General features: G+C 43.8%; 1 protein-coding gene across 2 annotated transcripts in view; it reads left to right on the top strand.

Annotated features, from left to right (window-relative positions):
* COL15A1 (collagen type XV alpha 1 chain) overlaps positions 1–10,561 on the top strand; it is a 180,413-nt gene extending 169,852 nt beyond the window's left edge. For both annotated transcript variants that reach the window (XM_063130985.1, XM_063130976.1), the window contains exons 37-43: positions 1,860–1,924; positions 4,002–4,130; positions 4,304–4,363; positions 5,474–5,533; positions 8,387–8,572; positions 9,149–9,264; positions 10,229–10,561. In XM_063130985.1, the coding sequence (XP_062987055.1) occupies positions 1,860–1,924; positions 4,002–4,130; positions 4,304–4,363; positions 5,474–5,533; positions 8,387–8,572; positions 9,149–9,264; positions 10,229–10,445 (833 nt within the window). In that variant the 3' untranslated portion in view covers positions 10,446–10,561. The remainder of the gene's footprint in view (positions 1–1,859; positions 1,925–4,001; positions 4,131–4,303; positions 4,364–5,473; positions 5,534–8,386; positions 8,573–9,148; positions 9,265–10,228) is intronic.
* Positions 10,562–21,629: the final 11,068 nt, after the last annotated feature.

Genomic DNA, 21,629 nt, shown 5'->3' with positions numbered 1-21,629 from the left:
TAAAGACTGACAGATTATTACAGCTTGAGCTTTTTATAGAGAAGAGCCTATTTTACTGGATGCATGGTTCATCCACTGTTGATAAGCATTTTTTTTTAAACCAAACTTACTGTGTGGGGGTAGGAGGTTGAAGAAAAGGCCACATAGGACATGAACTTACAAGTTTAATGAGCCTTGCAGGTAGTCCGGAATCCACCTATAGAATTGCTTTTACCAGATTCTGATTTGTTGTTGTTTGATTTGATTTGATTTGATTTGATTTATTACATTTATATACCGCCCCATAGCCAAAGCTCTCTGGGTGGTTTACAAAAGTTAAAAACAGTGAACATTAAAAAGTATACAAAATTGTTGTTGTTGTTTAATTCAGATGTATAGTCTGCAGTACATGAACAGACAATCCTTGACCCTCAGGGGCTCACAGATTTAATTCATGGAGGGGAGGAACAAACAAAAATATAGAATTTAAAAGGCAGGACACTCCAGGATGTGAAATACTAGTTTTACTAGTCCCACTGAATCCAAAGGGGCTTACTGCTAGGCAAGTGGGTATAGGATTCAATTAACATTGCCCATATTGCACATGGTATGAGTTCGGAAACTGAAACACTCCCTGGTGAGGGACTTTTGTATTATTAGATCATTTCCTAAAAGTGTGGGTGTGGTTAACCAATAGTACATTTTCAGGCTCGAGTTATCAGGATAGCTTCTATATTCAAAAGTGGTGACTTAGATAACACACAAATTGTAGAAGTAGATTTAACAAACCTTACTAAATAATATGAAGAAAATAAAATACACATTCTGGATATAGGATCTCAAGGAATAGGACTGGAATGGTCTCCCTTATTAGAAGGCAGCTCCTCATATCCTCCTGACTTTAAAGAGCCATAGTCTGCCTCACCCACTCTCTTTCCTGTATTCCTGCTCAGTAAGGGCCAAACTAGAGAGAGACCCGGGATTCTGCTGAACATCTAAAATGTGGTGGCAGGAGGGAATGTTTTGGTGAGAAGAAACTTCACCAACTGAGGGAAATTTAACCCTTTTACCCACCCACTGCATCTTCCCTGCCTCCCCCTGCCCCCGCCACAAGCTGTTTTCCACAGCCACAGCAAACACACTTGTAGGAATCCCAACTGGTGAGGAGAATACAGGAATGAAGCAGGTAAAGAGTTAAATTCACTTCGAAATTGCAACTCCTCCACCACATTTTAGAGACCCAAGTTTTACATCTAGGTCTTATGCCAAGCTTCTAATTCTTCGTAATTGTCAATCCATATCTATTTTCCCAGAGACCCTTTGTGTCAAAACATCAAGTCCAATACTTGTTTTGTAGCTTAATGTAAAGCAACTTGCACCAGGCTAGAGCTAATGGGTTTTTCTACATGAGGCATTTATCGCATGGTCAACATTCCTACTCACAGTTGTTTATGGGATTCTTTAGATGATGATGCAACCCTCCAGTTTCACTTCTGTGTCTCATTAACACTTTCAGCGAGTTTTTTTTAGAGTAGGGGAAATACAGCATTTCATTGTGGAAGCAAAAGAAATCTTTATTTCCTCTTGTGTATTTGCACTATTCCACTATAACACAGTGCCTCCTGGAGGTTATGTAGCAGAAAAGCAGAAATGGAAACGCTCCTCGTGTAGTGCTCGTATCTCAGTTCTGTGAATCGTGTAGAAAAGATTAAGTTATTCACGCAATGAAACTCAAGACCTAAAAGCCATAAACTTTTACTTAATACCAACTTGTTTATTTTGTGAGGAGCATTGCCACAACCCAGGTTGTGCCAGAATCCTCCACATCATCACTAATATGAGGAGATGAAAATATATAACAGGCTTTTGTTTCCTTTAAGCACCAGCTTTGCCGGGCCCACCAGGACCTCCCGGAGAACCCGGATTACCAGCATCCAGGAACTTGGTAAGAGTCAGTCTGGTTCTTAAGAGCTTACTAAAACTTTCTCTAAGCATAATGGAAATGTTCATACAGACCATAGAGGTAGTTAGACAGATCATCTGCAGAGGCACATAGGATGCTGGTAGGCTTGCAACCCAGCAGTGATCACACAAAACTACTGATTGTATGAAGCAGCGCCAGAAACTGGGCCTATATGTGGCCACTGCAATTTGTGTAATTTGGTACATGGCAGGCTGGCTGGGGCCTGCTGGGAGTTGGAGGCCTTTTTCTGTCTAAACATGCATAGGACGGCATCACAAAATGTTAATATTTTGGCTCTGGGCAACATGAGTTAATGTTTAAGCATTAGAGAGGACAAAGAAAAAGCACAATTAGAGAAAAGTAGTTCGTTACCTGCAAACACAGTTCATGGTGAAATGATTTAACTTAACGAACAGTGTTTATTGAAACACTCGAAGTGTTACATCTTTTATCTTTACAAAACTTCCTTAAATACAATGTTCTTGGTGTAAACTCCAGAGTGGCCACTGTAACATCCTTGTTCTGGTCCATCGACAACTTGAATCTTGAGGTTTGCTAATGCGCCTACACGACTCAGGGCAATGTAGAGGTGTCCATGGCAGAAGAAAGGTATAGGCAGGTAGATGCCACTTGGTTTGCCTGGCTATAACATATGCCAGGCCAGGACCCCATCCAGCCTCACCGTGAAAGTGCAGCACAAGATAAACCAAAGGGTCTCCATGACTCTAGGGTGACCCTATGAAAAGGAGGACAGGGCTCCTGTATCTTTAACAGTAATGTAGAAAAGGGAATTTCAGCAGGTGTCAATTGAAGAGGGTGAAATTCCTTTTTCATCACAACAGTTAAAGCGGCAGAAGCCCTGCCCTCTTTTGTATCTGGTCATTCTCCTATAGCTAGTGTAGCTTTAACTGTTGTGATGAAAAGGGAATTTCACCCTCTTCAATTGACACCTGCTGAAATTCCCTTTTCTACATTACTGTTAAAGATACAGGAGCCCTGTCCTCTTTTTCATATGGTCACCCTACATGACTCTCCATGCAGGGGATCCATCCACCTTTAGGGTAGACCATCAGACAACAATCAGCCAGAGGAAAGCCTTCCAGGGTAACAAACACACCAGCAGTTTCAGAGTCACAGAGAATGTTATACCATCCAGATTGAGCCATAGTGTTCATCGTTCTGCAGTCATGATGGCAGCCCAATGATATGTCCATTGGTGCATTTCCAGCAGCAAGTGCGGCAGTGTTCTCAAGCTGAAGGATTTCATTGTCATGCTGGAACTCATTAGCAGATGAGTTAACATTAAGTAGCAGGTTAATGAGTACCTCTACAATGTGCAGTCCAGTGTGCTGTTCTCTGCTCACTTGAGGCGAACCTTGTCGGTGACAAGAATGTACAGCTGGCCGTAGCTTGGAGTCCCATCCGACTGCAAAGTGCCCATCAGATGGTAAACTGAGCTTTGCACCTTGGACATAGACGATCTGGGTCCTTATGACTGTGCTATCTTGAGTGGTGCATAGAAGGAAGCAAAGCCTAGGACACTGTTGCACTTGCCAGGAGCACAGCCATCGATGACAATGTTGCGGATGAAGTCCAGAAATATGAGCTGTGTTAGTGAAACCTTTCCGCCATGGCAGCAAAAGAGTTGATGATTTGCCTTGAAAAGCAAGGCATCGTGGTGTTTGCAAACCTTGACATAGTTGCCAGTATCAAACCTGTCGATATTGGTTGCAGGACACATGCCGACAGGCACAGTCTGCTTCCTACACCTGAGCTAGTTTGAGATACTGACCGATGCATTTGCTTGCCAGGACGTTCTTCCTAGGAGAGCTTGGGGCAGGCTGCAGCTTGCAGTGGCCTTTGGTCTCCTGGCTAGTGGCAGAGACCAGTGTCTGACTTCCTTCAACTCTGCAGTCCCAGAGCAACGCTTAGGGTCTATTCTGTGAAAAACAAATCTGCTTACCTGAAGTCTTAGACACTTCTTGCCCAGCTAAAAACTAAATTCCTATACACCATTCTTTGAATTTGATTAATTTATCTTCTGTTTTTCTCTTGACAGGTTACAACACTTAGAAATGTTAACAGCATGCTGCAAACGGTCCATTTAGTGTCAGAAGGCACATTGATCTATCTTAGTGAAAACAGTGAAGTTTTCCTCCGTGTTCGAGATGGATGGAAAAAAGTGCAGGTATAAGTTCATTCTAGGTCATGTTGCTCATCTACCGTTCAAAAGGTTTGCCATTGGAACTGTTTTCTGAAAGGAATGTGTCGGTGCTGAAATTCTCCTTAAGTGAATAAATATTACTTTCGTACAATTCCTTATTGCTTCTGTTTCTGTTTCTGTTTTATGTTTCATTCCAGCTTGGTGAACTGATCCCCATCCCTGAGGATAGCCCCCCACCTCCAGCCGTTTCAAGCCCAGTAAGTGAACCACCCAGAGAGCTTCAGCTATTGCACGGTATAGAAATGTAATAAAGAAAGAAGCCCAGCAGAGCCATTACAGATGCTAACGGACCCAGTAATAGCCTATATGCAGCAGGGTGTGGGTACTGGACCTGTGAGTGTTCTGGTCTCCCACTGTTCATGAGAACTAATATGAGAATCTAAATGTAGGAATGTAGGTAACATCTGCCCATTCTCACCTATTCCCTTTGGAGAGGTTAGGTAAATCATGATGAGTCCATTGACCATTTTTAGCTTTCCTGATGGTGATAGTGGTGGTGGGGGTGTAAGCCTATGCGGCAGGGCCTTGCTATTTACTGTTTTACTCTGTACAGCACCATGTACATTGAAGGTGCTATATAAATAAATAAATAAATAAATAAATAATAATAATAATAATAAAGTTTGATTTTATTGGAGGCTGGTGGCTCATATTTCAGTGGGCTTGTGAATCCGCTGTTGGATAGCTCCTTTAGAGTTTTGACTGGTTCTGACTGAAACCCACAGCGGATTCACTGCCCCACTGAAATAAGACCCACCAGCCTCCACCGTTTGATTTCTTGTTTCACTAGGGAAATTGCAGCCAGCTACAAGATGAAATGATATTAACACACCTCTCTTCCCCATCCAGAGACCAATTTCGCACCTCTTCTTTAACATGTTAATGATGGCCAAGGGGGGGGGGGAGAGGTTAGGTGAAGGATAACCATATAAATATGGATCTGTCATTGTCCGTTTTGAAAAAAACTGGCACCTTACCTGATACACCAGCCTTCCTCAACCTGGGGCGCTCCAGATGTGTTGGACTGCACCTCCCAGAATGCCCCAGCCAGCTGGCTGGGGCATTCTGGGAGTTGTAGTCCAACACATCTGGGGCGCCCCAGGTTGAGGAAGGCTGTGATACACAAAGGGAGGGACAAGGCTGAATTTGCTGTGATAAATATCTGTCATGTAGCTCAAAGCTCACTTCGGAGGGCTCTTACAATCTAACATTTGTCTTCACCCTTGTTCCCCGCCCCCCCCCCCCGTCCCCTTGCTTGTAAATGCTTCATTTCATCCTTTGTGATTTGTTGTGTTTTATGCTAATAGGGATTTCAACCCCTTCCAGCACCAATCCCAGCTTCAGGTTCTGACGGTGGAAGGCCAAGCGTAAGTAGGCGGCTTGTACGGGGCAGTTCAGTGGGTCAAGGGTGTGTGTTGGTGTTGCCACTCTTCCCAGGAGGCCTTGCTAGAAAAGTTGGTGCAGTTCATGCCAGACTGCGCCTGGAGTCACCTGCCAGTGATACACTTCCTGGGCTTGTTGCCGGAAAGTGAGTTCCTCTTGCCTTTTGTTCCCCGTGATGACTGAGCAAAACTTGTGGGGAACCATGGAGCTGCAGCCCACGAAAGGCTGCCTGGTTGCAGATCTACCCGTTACCATTGAGCACCAGAGAATGCTTATTCATGAGTAGATCTGCAGGTGAGCAAGGCTCCAGCTAGGTGTCTGTATCGGAGTCCTTCCCCACCTGACCTGCTGCAGCCGTTCATCAGGGTAGATCAGCTTGGCTGAGAGCAGTTCCAGCTGAACAGACTCTGCTTGAGCAAGAGCAAGGGTCCACAACCATTTTGGACCCGTGGGCACATTTCAGAATCAGGGGATCACCACTTTGGCATCTACCTGTCACATCTATGGATCTCAGGCTGTGTCTTATTCACCAAAAACGTTTGTTTCATGTCAGTTGCACATGACAACATCTCTTCAATAATTCACCTAATTGCTAGTGGTGCAATACAGCTAATGCTTCTTTTAAACATATGTTCAGTAGTTGCTTCTTTTGTAGGGGGAGGTTATTACAACAGATAAATTTTGTACTGGAACAGTCTTTAATATTCACTAAAGTACATGCTCTTTTGAATTATTTACCTGCTTCATGGAAATTAACAAATGCTCAGCATAGATGGATTTTCTGTGACCTTTTGGCAGCTAAAAGCCTGGTATTACAACATCGGAAGGATAAACACTTACCTCCTATAATGCAATAGATCAAGGACCTTACAACGCTTCCTGTATTTCAATGGGTGGCATATAGAGGCAACTTCAAATGGATACTTACTTGGAAATTTAGTCCATTTTTGTTAAAGCCTATGCATAATTGCTAGAAGGTTGTATGCATTTCATACAAATCCATGTACATATATTTAAAAAACACATATAAATAAATAAATAAATAAAAAAGTGTGCCTGCAGTTGGCGCCATTGTAGATGCCCACTGGCACCATGGCACGTGCAGGTGCCATGTTGGGTACCCCATGTCGGGTACCCCTGGGATAGAGCATCACATCGTGCCCATCCATCCCCATGTGAAGGTGCATAATAGCGCCTGAGCAGTTAGTTGTTGCCAGTGCCACAGTGCAGTCCAGACCACGTTTGAACCCAAAATGAATATTGCTAGAGCCGGTTACCTTGCTGCAAAACTCTTAGTACTGTTCTTGATTGCTCCAACACTTCTCTGGATTATGAAAGCACAGCCTTCAATGTTTCACAGATGAGGATAGCTGCAATACCAAGGATCACTGCCCATGTTCCCTCCCCACACATTATTACACATTGCTGAAGGCTCTACTCCACTTGCTCTACAGCATTTTTTACCCACATTGATACCTCTCAGTCAAACGGTTTGCTAGTATGTTATTACATGGTGCTTTCCCCCCCATTGGAATAATTTTTAATGACACAAAGACATTTCTTTCCCCTCTTTCTTAGTTTTTTAAATACTTGCATTTTGTGTGCAATCTTAATAATAAAAAGATTTTCATTTATTAACCTCGCCTTATATAATTTACTGAAAGGGTCTCTTAAGTTTCTCATGACCTCAATGCAAATTAGAAAAAGTAACGTTGCAATCCTCCTGAGAGAAGCAACTCACCAAGCTGTATTTTGTTTTTATGTCACGTTTTGTCTATCCTTTGCATGTTTTGGTGTTGATTTTGCTGGTCTGTGACTGTAATAAATAACAATGTATGTATGCCTTATATAATTCAATACTATTTTTAGGAGCAGTAAGAAAGAATGATGATAGAGTTCCATACCTCATTAAGAAAGTAGACGTCTGTGCTATTGGACTAGCCTGCGCACTCCTGAGACTTGAGACTGATTTCAGTCTGTGGTAGTGGCAAATAATTATTCTTCATGATAGGTTAGTCTAAGTATTCTCATTTGGAATGCACTGCTCCACCAGTAAACACTGAACTACTTTGTTCAAGGGCATTTGGTGTTACCTACAGAAGAGCAAAACAATAGACACGATAACTCTAAAAATGAACTAGAGGCCTGCAAAGACTTGCCTGGCAATTTCATTGCCTCTGCAGCTCCATCAAATCTCTCTCCTTTCTGCCTATTCTCTCCCTGAGTTTTCCTTCCCCTCCTGCTCTCTCTCTCTCTCGCTGCCTTCTCCCCCCCCCCTCACTCATAGCCTGCCCCCTGCTTCACATCCCCTGGCCTGTGGTCTTCCTAGCCCCTGCCTCATGCGACTCCTATAATGTCCTAGGCCTTTTTGCCTGTCCTGCCCCTCTCTAGGACCTGAAAAGCCAGAGGAATCTACTCACTCTGTCCTAATGTGACATTAATGCAGCTACAGGCTTCACCCATGCACCCACCCCCTTAGTAAGGAATAGGCAACCTTTCTTTATCAAGAGTCACATTCCCTCATTGGTAATCTGTCAGCGGCCACATGTCAGCTGTGGGCAGGGCCAAAGCCAAAAGTGGGTGGGTAGGGTCACCCTCTTTTCTCTTCCTCTTCCTTTTCTCTCTCCCTCTTCCTTCCCATGTAGCGGGCTGCCAGGGCAGGAACAGATCACCCTTGCCAGAGATCTGAACTGGTCGCGCATAGAAAGCTTCTGAAATTAGGCTGAGAGCCGCACGGACATAGACCGGGGGCTGCAAGAGGCTCTTGGGCTGCAGGTTGCCCACCCCTACCTTGACAGTGCATAATAGTAGAGTTGTTTGCATCCATTACTCTGCAGCTTCATCTGGTGGCTTTGAACACTCCGTTTTCTGGGGACATGCGAGCTGACTACCAGTGCTTTCAACAAGCCCGGGCCGCTGGTTTGGTCTCCACGTACAGAGCATTTCTGTCTTCACATCTTCAAGATCTCTTGGCAGTCGTCAGGAAAGTAGACAGATACCATCTGCCCATAGTTAATCTTAAGGTAAAAGACTTTACTGGCTTTGTATTCTGAAACCGTGGACTTTTAAGGAAACGGGCGCATTCTCCAGGTGATGCGACCTTTACCATTGATACAGCCAACTGCAGTCTCTGCATGCTCTGGGATCCTCTTAGAATTTCAAAGAGGAAAAATCAGAAGCAGGGAGGATGGATGTGAATGGGACTGTGGGTGAAAAACAACTAGGTTGGATAAGTAAATCTTAACCTGGAGCCTTGAGGTGACAGCTAGCTGATGGGCAATGGGAAATCGCTGCCTTGGAACAAAGTGCAGAGGCAGTGAAGTGCAGCTACTAGTGTATAAGGATGCAGTCCTATGCATGTTTAGACAGAAGGAAGTGCTACAATTCCCAGCACTCCCCATAGATGGCTGTGGAATGCTGGGAGTTGTAGGACTTATTTCTGGCTCAACATGCATAGGGTTGCGCCCTAAACGATGCACATTTTTAGAAGGACTCTAGTTTTGAACACCGCATCAAGCAATTTAACAATATGGCAAAGGATCTTGCTGAATGTTCAATTCATTTCATTTCTAAAATATGGCTTCTTTTCTTTCCAATAGGGAGAAACGCTGTTCCATAATTGGGAGTCAATATTCTCAGGCAACGGGGGACAGTTTGACCTCCGGATTCCAATATATTCCTTTGATGGTAGGAACATCATGACTGATCCAGCTTGGTAAGTTCCCAATCATGGATGCCATTGCTAAAGTTATGTGAAACGTTATCCCAATGTTTTAACAGCTCCATTAAGATTGCTCTGTGATTATGCCTCTGGAAACCTTTCAATTCCCCTGGAATCTGGCAGCAACTGGAAGGATTAGCACATCTAACAGCAAGACACAGGTAGTTTGCTTAGTTGACAAGAGGTGAGATTATAACATCCACAGCTTCTTTTAACATTGCAAAACCAACCCCATACCATTTACCTCCTCAGGACCAAATCAAATATTTGTGAGTGACATGGAATCTAAATAAATTCTTGCCTCACCTCCTACCTCCACTGCACTTTGCTGAGTGAGAATTGAGAACCAAACTATACATTGCACTAATCATGTCACAACATGTAGCTGTGACTTGTCTTACATTTTACTTTTGTGTAAGTGCACGTGACTGTGATTTGGATCAAGTCTATGGCAATCTGGGTGTGTGTGTGTGTGTGCAATTGGAGGGGAGAAACAGGGGCACAGCCCTTCCCTCCAGAATGTCATGGTTCTGATCCAAATCAGGGCCATATATGCTTACATAGGAGTTGAACATAAGGTAGACCTCAGTTACAATATTAGTGTTACGTATAATTTATTTTAAAATTATTGTTACATTTATAGCCCGTTTTTCCCCTCCAAGGAATCCAAGACAGCTTACATTATCATCATCCTCTCCATTTTACCCTCACAACAACCCTGTGAGGTAGGTTAGAGAGTCAGTGGTTGGACCAAAGTCACTCAAAGAGCTTCAAGGCTGGGTGGAGACTTGAACCCAGATCTCCTGAGTCCCAGTCCAACATTCTAACCACTACACTACACTCGCTCTTTCATTTGGCCTTAAGTTAATTCATATCAGACATGGAGTATTAAAAAATAGTATACAGTTGAAAGTATTCTTTCAAGGAAAATAACATTAAAGCTTTTCTCTAACTTTAGGCCTCAAAAAGTCATCTGGCATGGATCAAGCCCAAATGGAATACGGCAAATTAGCAACTACTGTGAAGCCTGGAGGACAGCAGATATGGCGGTCATGGGACAAGCTTCACCCCTGAAGTCTGGAAAGCTCTTGGATCAAACAGCATACAGCTGCAGCAATAGTTTTATTGTTCTTTGTATTGAAAACAGTTATATCTCAGATGTTGGAAGGAAATGAATTCCCTCTCTCCACTCCATGTAAATTTCAAATTTAATGACAAAAAAATGCTGACACTGAAATATAATTTTTAAATGGTGTAAATATTGTATTGTAATTGCATACTTAAAAAGAAAGAAAGATAATAACCAAAGAAAGCGTACCTCAGAGAGGAATCTTATTCCAGGATGGTGAAGTTCATTCTTCTGAAAAAAAAAAAAAATGACAGCCCATTCCAAAATTGGGTAGGAAATCAGCCGGTCTGAGCAACCATGCAGAAGTATTGAGGCAAAATGGGACTGGTCACCATTATAAGCCTGCATGGGGTTGTTGCTAAAAGTGATGTTGGGGATATCTGGTCTAGTGTGCAAGTAAGGGGGCGGCCCCACATTGTACACTGCTCCAGTGGGTCTCAGACATTTGTGTGTACTGCACAAGGGATGTAATCACTACTGCAGTGTCCATAAACTTCTCTGCTAGATAAGCTTCCATAAACTTTTCTCTTAGGTGACGGCAATAGAATTTAAGTGGTTCATTTCCCACATGTTCCACCTGCATACAAACCATAGACCAGGGTGTAAAAGGTATTTCAGCTACACCCGGTGAGATTTTTGTCTCCTCCCTACCCCACCTTTGAACTGCATACCGCATTTCAAGCTGATTTTGAAATGCTTCTTCAGTTTTAAAACCAGCTTGCTCTATATCATTGAAAACGGAGAAGAACAAACTCCAACCCCCTCTTCGGCATATGGAACTTGCTGCATAGCTTTTCGGAATTTGGACTGTGTAAGCGGGCCATGATTTGGGAAACCCTACACTGCAGTTTCCCTAAAACCTTCCTTTGGATAGGCAACAAGTCTGAATGTAAATGACCTAGGATGAAGCCATCTCCCTCCAACTTCCAAATCTTTGCATGTGGGCAGGACGTGGAAGATGAATTTCACACATATGGAAACAGAATCTGATGCATATTTTGGTGCTACTGTGGTCTTAAAAACCTCCAAACAGTGTGAGAGGAAATTGTAACAGGATCAGTGGTGGATATCCAAAGGGCACATAAGAGCATCCATGCACATCCAGGGTTTCCGAGGACCCCCACCCATTCAATAGGAGCCTCCCTTGCTCCCCTTGGAAATCCTCTCCCAAAGCCAGGAAGCAACACAAAGAGCAACAGGTTGGGAAGGGGAAAGAGAGAAGCCCTGATGTGCACATGGAATCGCTTTGGATCCCAGCCAAGTTCTTGTACCTGCTAAACTGTCCTTGGCTAATTTACGTACAAGCACGGTGTCATGGGTTTATGTATTCCATGGCAGCTTAGAGCAAGCTGCTTTCTTGTTGCAATAAGAATTAAAGAAAGACAAATGTTTCCATTCAGAGAGACCTTGAATAATTTCCTCGCAGCAATGAAATGAGATTGTTTTTCCTCTCCTCATTGCGGGGAAAGGTCTTATTTCTTCAGGACTGTTGTTCACAGTTGTCGTCAAAGCTAATTATAGCAGCCTTCCCAAGCCTGGCTCCTTCCAGATGTGTCAGACTGCAACTCCCATAATTCCCAGCCAGCATGGGGACCACGTTGGGGAACGCTGAATTAATAGGGCAAGGGTAGGCGGCCTTACTCTCCAGATGTTTTGGACAGGACTACAACTCCCATAAGTCTTAACTGGCATGGCAAACAGTCAGGAGGAATGGGAATTTTAGTCCAAAACATCTGGAACACACTAGGTTGCCTACCTTTGTCATAGGAAATGCTGGTGAATCACATGATGCCCTTCACAAAAAATGGTATTCTCATAGCGTGTAGGCGTTTGTCACCCCTGTATTGTCTCATGGCGTATTTTTACGAGCTGCATGCTTATAATTGTCGTAATATAGCACTATAACTGTAGGCAATAATCACTGTTTTGAAATATAAGCTAGTAGTTCTACTCTGAAATGATCTCTCTGATTTGTCTGCCATCAAATAAGTAATTTAATAGCTATTTCTAAGTCATGCAATGTTTCCTTCCAGAGTCCTCATCATTTATAACCAATGTTCTTTTTATATGATGTAAAAATGTGAAATGCAGTTCTATTTTTCCATTTTAATTAATATAAAAGCATCTTTCCCACTGTGCCTGGGTCAGGTATTGCTTTTCCTTGAATAAATATCTTCGTTGTATTGATAAGGAACATTTCAGAAAAGAGAGTACGAAAATGTAGAATATGTGTCACATTTTATACTGGGTATCCTCTCTGGACAAGGGTTGAGGGACACAGTTCTGTATGTTTGCATAGAAAGAGGAATGTTGGCAGATGTAACGAGTCATACAGGGTCGATAAATTCTCACCTCTTGAAATTCCCTCTTATAGATACATCATTATCTTGCTCCATACAGAATCTTATCCTTTCACAGTACCTTCACAATGAGAGGTGCATCACATTCTTTTTGTAGAGTTGCCTCCAAAGTTCGATGAAAAGGTTTATGCTTCTTCTTCTGATTAACATTTACATCTTCTGGGATACATCTGCAAGATGTACATTGATATCTGCACAATGGCAGGTACTCATAAAATCTCATTGTCTGCTATACAACCTCTCAACCTCTCAAAGCTCTCAATATTGTCCTTCACCCACACAGATTCTAACAGATAGTCAGGGAAACATGGTGTTCGGTGTTTATAATTGGAAGGCAGTAGGAAATGATCAAAGAGCAAAGTCTGCCCTTATAAGAGGATGCTAGCTGTCCCAGAGAGTTACAGGAGTTTATTGCAGGGGAGACACTTTTTCATATGAAATAATGCTCAAATATTGCACTACTGTCTTTAGGTCTTCCAACTCTAGAAAAGGGTGCAGCTGGTGCAACTGCTGAAGCTGATAGTAGGCACTCCGGGCCATCGCATCTATCAGGGCTGTCATTTGGAGCGCCGGAACCAGGAGCACCCCAAACTGTGAACGCAGTCTTTCAGGGAGAGCGTAGCCCGATCCAGAACTGGTTGACCCACCTCCTAGGCTCTGACAGCATCTTTCTGGAGAGCACCTGCTGGTTGCATGATCCACGAGGTCAGGTTCTGGTGAATGCATAGTTGTCCTTAACAGGAGCTGCACTTGCTACAGTAAGGTGAACAGATATGAAGAGGCTGCAATCCTATATTCATTTATCTGGGAGCAAGCTTTATTGAACTCAACAGGACTTATTTCTGAGGCTTCTTTGGGCAGTTTTCTGTGGGTCCCTGATTGGGATTTCTGTTCTCTGCACACTGAGGAAGTGTACATTCAGGAGATAATTGGATAACAGGAGGGAAAGATCCGTGTCTAGCATTGTGATGATTGGCATCCATTCTGGCTTTTCTTTGTATTGCTACTGACCATGGTCTTGTTTACACGACTAATGAATCAGAGGTATAATGACACATTTTAGATTAATTTCTCATTGATAAACCAGAAGTTGAAACAAGTTAAGAGGTACTAGTGACTGCAACAAGGTTTTAGTCCATTTTGTTCCATGGCTAATGTTTGCAGGGTAATAGTATTTTATACTCTTTCTGAATGCTAGGTTGCTAGTTTGTTGTACTAGATTTTTCTGCACTTGTCAACGGCTTCATTTTGTTCAGTGGTAGCAGTATGCTGGATCTGTGTGTATGGCTATGAGAAAGGTGATGGGGAAAGAGTGTTAAATGTTAGGAAAGGTGAGACTATGGTCATCCAGTAAAGGAATTGCAATCAGAAAAGATATTTGAGGGAAGGGGAGACTGTATCACACATAGTATAACAAAGGAGCCCCAAAGTACAGCAAAAGCTACAAAAGTAGGAGTGAGTGAAGTTAATTTCAGATACATTGAACGTCTCACTTGTAGAACAGGTTTGTCCTAATTGTGTGCTGTAAAATCAGACATGTGACCAAGGCTAAGTTTGGATGGGCACCCCCCTTGGGTCTGGACATGCCCCCCCCCGGGGGGTAGCTATGTTGGTGGACACACTCCCTTGGGGGGCAGCCATTTTGTCCTCCTTTTTGGTTTCCAAAATATGCTCACCCTAGTTGAGCAATGATCCCAAGAAAGGAAATTCTGTTTCTGGGGGCAGAGAGAGAGAGCGAGAGAGCAATTTGGTGAATCTCTCTTGTCCAGGTCTCGTCAGCCCCATGAAAATGGGAGATACATGTTGCATAAATGAGGCCTAAGAGGCAAAAGTCTCATAACTGTCTGAATGTTCAAGCAATATTTCATCAAAGAGCTTAGTAACATTTCCGAGAACTTACGAAATATTTGGAGAGCAAAACTGAACTCATGGGACTGTGAGGAACATGTCATGTCTGGAGCCATGCCAGTTGAAATTGCTGGTAAATCTTGTTGGTTTTCAAAAATAATCTCAGCACCACTGCTCTTTGAGAACTCGTGTTGTTTGAACAACAGCATGTTGGCAAATCTCCCTAACAAAACCAAAATGAAAAAGACTTTTCCTGCAGTTGAGCCCAAAGTACATGTTAGGCCTTAAGGCCACCACCCACTTCAGTGCCTCTTGCCCAGGTACTGGCCAGCGATCAGAAAGCATTTTATAGTCTTTCCCCGCCCGCCCCGCCCCGCCCCCGTTGTTTTAAATCTGTTATTGTATTCTAAAGCTCTGTGTTGCTGCATCTTTTACTTTGGCTTTAGTTTATACTGTAGTTTTAAAATAATGTATTTTATGCTATATTTTGTGGGGTTAATTGTTATGAACTGCCAAGAAAGCTTTGGCTATTGGTAGGGTGACCATATGAAAAGGAGGACAGGGCTCTTGTATCTTTAACAGTTGTATTGAAAAGGAAATTTCAGCAGGTGTCATTTGTATATATGGAGAACCTGGTGAAATTTCCTCTTTATCACAACATTTAAAGCTGCAGGTACACTGCCCTCTTTTAAATCTGGTCACTCTATAGCTCCTGCAACTTTAACTGTGGGGATGAAGAGGGAATTTCACCAGGTTCTCCATATATACAAATGACACCTGCTGAAGTTCCCTTTTCTATGCAACTGTTAAAGATACAGGAGCCCTGTCCTCCTTTTCATAGGGTCACCCTAGCTATTGGGTAGTATAGAAATGTAATAAATTGCTGCCTGAGGGGGAGGACAAAATGGGTGCCCCTCCCCTTTCCATGTACAGAAGCCAGTTGCAGTGGCAGCTGGATCTTACTTCAGCTGCCCCTTACTTCTATGGGGTAGCATCTTCCACCATACTTCAGGCAGCAGGCTAGCTTAGGTGGTCCAGAATAGGTTGTGTGGCACTTACACAACTCAGTCTTCCAATAGAGGGGAATAGCAAGAGAGTTCATGAGGAACAGTCAAGAGGCTGCCTCCGCCCCCTCCACAGCATCTGACACCTGCAGGGATCATCTCACTCTGCCTAATGATAGGACCGGCCCTGCCCAGTTCCAGCAGGTCTCTCGCACTGAACAAGACGTTGTTAGATATGGTGAGCAGCATGCAGGTAGGAGGCCACAGTTGCCAATGTCCTCAGGATGCAATAAGTGAAATCCAAGCATCAGCATCTCTTCATTCTAACATAGAAGAATGGAACAATGCTCCCAGTGTTCCTTATCTAACAAGTGTTCCATATCTCCCAGTGTTCCATATCTAACAAAAGAGGCAGTGGGGTTTCCCTGGCAGCCTCCTATGTAATCCCAAAGGTGTGAAGACTGATTGCTGGTACTTGAAAAAACACTCTGTACATCCTTCAAGCCTCTCTTTCGTCTTAATGTCATGTTCCAGGACTGAGTTGGCATTGAAAAAAGATTCTTGGATTAGCTCTTGGATATTGAAGAGGCCAAAAAAGTTTGAAATGTACACTAAATGCAAGCATACTCCTAATGCAAGGATGGGCAACCTGAGACACTTTGAGCACATGCAGCCCTCAGACTTATTTCCCAACTGGCCATGCTGGCTGGGGAATACTGGGAGTTGTAGAACTTTATTCTGTTTAAACATGCATAGGATTGTGCCCTTAGGCTGTTCCCAGAGTTTAGATATGTAAGATTGCCCCTGAAGAAGTTCTTCATTCCGAAACGCATTGGGTGAATGGAAATTTTCTTCACTGGCAGAGTTGAGTGTTCTCCTTTTGCATTGAATCTGGTATCATAGATAAATAAGAAGCCAAAGTGGCATTTCAGAAGTAAGGTTTGCCATTCTACACCAGAACAAAAAGTGTAGGGGTGTGTCTGTGTGTGTGTGTTTTGGAGGGAATGCTTTAAAAAATGAACTTTAGTTGCAGGACTTCCAAATGTTGCAATGGAAATCAAATATTGACACCTTTACAAGCCTGAATTCCATAGTCAAAGTTCAGCAGACAACCCACCCATGTTGTCAGAATACCATGGCTCCTGCACAGCCTAATAAGCCTGGATTTGCCCGGACATATCCAGAAATCCCACCCCCAAGCGGGATTGGGGGTGGGGAGATTTCAAAATCCACCCTAATGTCCGGAAAAATTGCCGGATGTGTCCTCCGGAGGTGCACAGATCAGCTACGCCATTTGTGTAGTGGCTACGCAAGTAGCGTAGGTGCTACGTCATTAGCGTAGCTGATCTGAGCAGTTCCTGGAGAAATAGAAGACGCATGCGTGCACCCTCCCCGCCTCGCACAAATTGAAAGGGGTTGTGGGTATTGGGAGAAGCGTGGGGCAAATGTGTGGTCCAAGAAGAATGATGGCTGGCCAGCTGCCATGGCAGCTCAGAGGAAGACCAGCCGCAGCAGCCACCCACCTGCGGCAGCCCGAAGGGCTCCAGAGCTCCGGTTCATTTCTATGGGTTAACATGAGATGAGATGGCATGAAAGAGGTGGTGTCGGCAGGAAGGGGCTTCCCTGCAGCTTCATCTTGGTTCGCAGTTGAATTCAGTGCTCTCCACATGGCAAGATTCACAAGTCTGGACATGTTGAAGGGATAGATCCCTCCTTAAGGTAGGGATGAGGAGAGGACGCCCCCCCCCCCTGAAAAGTATTCTTGTCTGGGATCTGATTTGTGTCATTTTTGTATCTTGGATTTTATTTGGGGTGGGGGGAGGGAGAGACCTAGAGTTTCTTTCTTTCTGTTTGTCTGTCTGTCTGTCTCTACTTTTGTGCTGCACAAACTAACAGGTCTACTGATATTTCTTTCTTTCATTTAGAACAATGGGGTGGATGGGTACTTGTCCCTGGCAGAGTACTGGACCAGATGCTCTTGTGGTGCTTTCCTTTGGGGTGGGGGGGCTGTTCTTATGTCATGGGGATGGCACGTGTCTAGAGCCCACAGGTGCAGGATGATTACACATCACCTCTCAAGCCACTTTAAATACTTTTAGACTTTGGGCCTTGCTAGACAACGGAGTAGCCCGGTGCAAGCCCTGGCCCGGCCCCTGTGCATCCAGATGACGCACAGGGGATCCTAGGCTCAGGCAGGGGTAACTCTCCCTTGACCTGGGATAACTGGCACCGGTTGTGGCCCGGTATTTCCCATGGTCTCGGGCTGAGCCCGAGACCGCAGGCGGGTAGCCTGTTCTGCCACTTTCCCCGGCTACTGCATTTACTCGCAATTCAGGAAGAGGTGCTGGCCAATTGCATAAGTGGAGTGTGTAAATAAAGGGACGACACACAGAAGATGGATTTAAAATAAGGGCCACTTTTATTTAAAATTCTGCAAGAGGTGGAGGCCTAAACGGGCATCCTATCTTGACAAGCAAACTGGCCTTAATGGGATCGGGCGAGACATTCATAGCCTGAGAGGTGTGGCATATATTCCACCACCCCTCAGGCTTCCCCATATTGGGTTTGGTAGGCCTTCCGGTGTCACTCCCCTCCCCGTGTTGCAAAACTCCGGTTGAGTGAGAAAGGTTGGCCTCAGAGGTAAGCCCTATCTCACCAGCTGGTGCCACAAGACTCCCAGCTGGGAGCCTCAGGCATTACCACTCACCACTAACAGTGCCAAAGAATGCTCACCATTCCTATCCTCGCCCACAATGCCCACCCACCCCGCAAATAACCAGCGAACCCACACTGCCTACAGGGAGGGAAGGAGGGAGGGAGACTCATGCCGAAGAGAGGGCTGGGAGGGGCAAACACACTTTATATACTTGCACTGCCTCTTTCCAGCACGAGTGGCACTACTAGGGGCAAGCCAATGGCTTGCCCCCACGCAGAGTCTCTTCGCCACCACCCGCCACGGCCTCTGCACACTCATGTTCCAGGGCGTGCTGGAAAGGCATTTATCATTTGTCAATCCAAGCTGGAAAAGAACTATTTGGGGTGGGTGGCAGGGATAACGGGCCTGGTTTGAGATAAAGACAGGTATCACATTTATATTCTAACTAGCTGTACCCTGCCACGTGTTGCTGTGGCTCAGTCTGGTTAAATTGAAAAGAAAGAAAAGACAAAGTGGATGTTTCTAATATGTTTAATTTCACAATGCTTGTGGATATACAATATTTTTAGTTGTTCCATTGTCTGTGTAGATATAGAGATTGTCTGGTTTGCCGACTCTAGAACACGCAACATATAATTGTCCATGTGAGAAGCAATCTGTGTCTAGATCTAAACCGCACAATTCTAAAGATTGGCCCTGAGCTTTGTTGATGGTGATTGCAAACGCCAATCGAATTGGGAATTGCAATCTCTTAAATTGAAATGGCATATCTGTTGGAATCATAGGAATGCGAGGAATGAGGACATCTTCACCTTTGAAAGGTCCTGTCAAGATTGATCTCCGACTATAACAATTGCCACTTCGTCTATAGTTGGAGCATTGAATCTTTGCACATGTTCTCCAGCAGGCGTTTTGTCAGCATGAATAACAATCTTGTGTGTATCAGATGGCATCATGTCAATTGCTGTTTTGAACAAATGTACTAAATTGTTTTTTTCGTGAAGTACCTGTTGCAGTTTTGGAACGATGGACCTTTTTATGCCGGTATAAATTCCGCAGCGTGCATTCAATTCATCATTGCCATCACCAATGAAATACATTTGTAGGAATTTATGTTGACTATCTTGAAATGGAAGGAAGGAGCCGGCTTTATGATAAATTTGTCCTTTGACTTTGAAAGTTGGCATAAATGGAGCTGTGATGATTTCTGCGCCGAACGACGTCATTTGGAAGCATGAGTTGTATTTCCTGATGTTAGATAGGAAATGCTTTGATTCTGCGGTATATCCGGCAAGCAAAGTTTGTAATGGCTCTGGTGGTTCTCCAAGTTGAGGCAGTTTAATTTTTCCAGCAGCGCAACACATTCCTTTTGTTTCTCCATTAAATTTAAGAGCCTTGCAATAAGGACACACTTCAGTCACAGTGCCGATGAGAACATGCCACCTCAAACTATAATCATCAGCTGGGTTGTACCGGAATGCAAGGCGATTGTAATCGTGTGATTGTTTACCACAGAGTCGTGTTTGACGCTGATGTGCTGTTTATCGTTGACGTCTTTCAGCCACTCTCAGCCTGTCGCGTTCATTCTGTTGAGAACAAAGCAGATCTGAAGCTGTAGAACGCGATTGCCGTGCTCGCAACCGTGCATCCTCAAGTCTGGCTGAACGTTGCTTGGCTGGTTTCTTGGCACGTATTTGAGGCATTCTTTTTCTTTTTTTTCCCTCATTTGCTGATGCCCGTTCTTCCTGAGTCTGATTTGCAATTTCTCGTCGCAGTGCTTCCGCTCTGCGAGTACGACGACCTAAGTGTGATCTTCTGCGAGGCATTATTTGGATGAAGTAAAGCAGATTGTTTGGTTTTTAAAAAAGGATGTTTTTATGGTGAGGAGGTTAGTGGAAACTCCTGGCAGTTACCTTTCTTCAGAACGTGTAACTGTCACAGGTGTGACATCTATATTCACTCAGCCAATTGTGAGAGAACATGCAAATAGGAGAGGACGCAGAGGCAGTGGATTGGCCTACTGGTTGGCGATGTCACAATGATCAGCAGGACTGGTTTTGAGGAGGCCTATTTCTTCGATTTTAAGACAAACTTTTGACCCCATATAGAACATAGTTACATAACAATGCTCGCGTATTCGAATGCAACGTTGTGTCAAAATTTCAAAGCAATCGGTGAAGAACTTTTGGAGATATAACGTCTGTTTCGAATGGACATTTACATTTTTATTTATATAGAAGATTAGGCTAATTGCGACGTTCAGTGATATCAGTAATTTGCCACGTAGACAGCCCAGAGTCCTTCTGTATCCTTGAATTTTATGCAACCATCTGGGTTGGTATTTTTGAGGAAACTTTTTATTAGGGCAGTAACTCCATGCCATCTATCATCCTAAATTGATGGCACTGATTAATGCTCTAAAGAATGGGGTAGGTGGGTGGAGGAAATTACTTACTTTGCATCCATTGTGACTCATGGAGGGATGCTCACCTGGAAAAAGACAAATTGCATTAGATCTATCTTCCCCAACCTGGTGCCCTTCAGATTGTTTGGACTACAGTTCCCAGCATTCCTGGCCATTGGCCATGCTGATTGGGGCTCATGGGAACTGAAGTCCAAAATATCTGGAACGCACCTGGTTGGGGAAGTCTGCATTAGTCCTGCAGAGGTTATTTTGGAAGTGAGGCTTTATTCCTGTACTGTAAAAACACTTTTTTGTACTCAACAGCACATTGTCCATAAGAAGTGATATATTCAGGGAAACCATATACATACTTCTTTATTACGATCCATAAATCCATGAAAAAAACAAAGAACAAGAATCAAACATGAAATCATACAGTTGGAGCTATTATCAACTTATGTCTAATACATAGAGAGCTCTAATCCTGGGAAACCATATGCAGAACAGCAGATTGGAAGCTATGTTCTGGAGCTCCTGGAGAAAGACAGAACACTTAATATTTATAAAGCATTTTCCTCAAGTGCTGATATTATTACATATATGTTATCTGTGCTTTTAACAAAATCCTGTTCTAAATGGAAAGGCATGGAGAAAGTGGTTTGTCTAAGGCCACAGCTGTGAAGCTGAGAAGAAACTTGAACTCTGGACTTCGCTGCTCACGCTCTGAATCCCAACATCAAACAAAGCAAAGAGATGAAGAGTGAACATGGGTAATAACTATGATACAAAAAGGATTGAATGGATGTGAGAATCTGCATGTGAGAAGGCAGGGACAATGATGACTTCGGTTGGAAGGGTCCTTATGCTACCAACCAAGCAGAATTTTGGCCCTCAGGCTGAAAGATGTTCAACACCACTGCTAACCACACATACTTAGGAGTAAACCCCACTGGATATA

This window comes from Elgaria multicarinata, chromosome 1 (assembly GCF_023053635.1).
Source record: "Elgaria multicarinata webbii isolate HBS135686 ecotype San Diego chromosome 1, rElgMul1.1.pri, whole genome shotgun sequence".
NCBI classification, from domain to species: Eukaryota; Metazoa; Chordata; class Lepidosauria; order Squamata; family Anguidae; genus Elgaria; species Elgaria multicarinata.
Note: the sequence above shows the minus strand (reverse complement) of the source record. Positions and strands in the feature narration are given on the sequence as shown.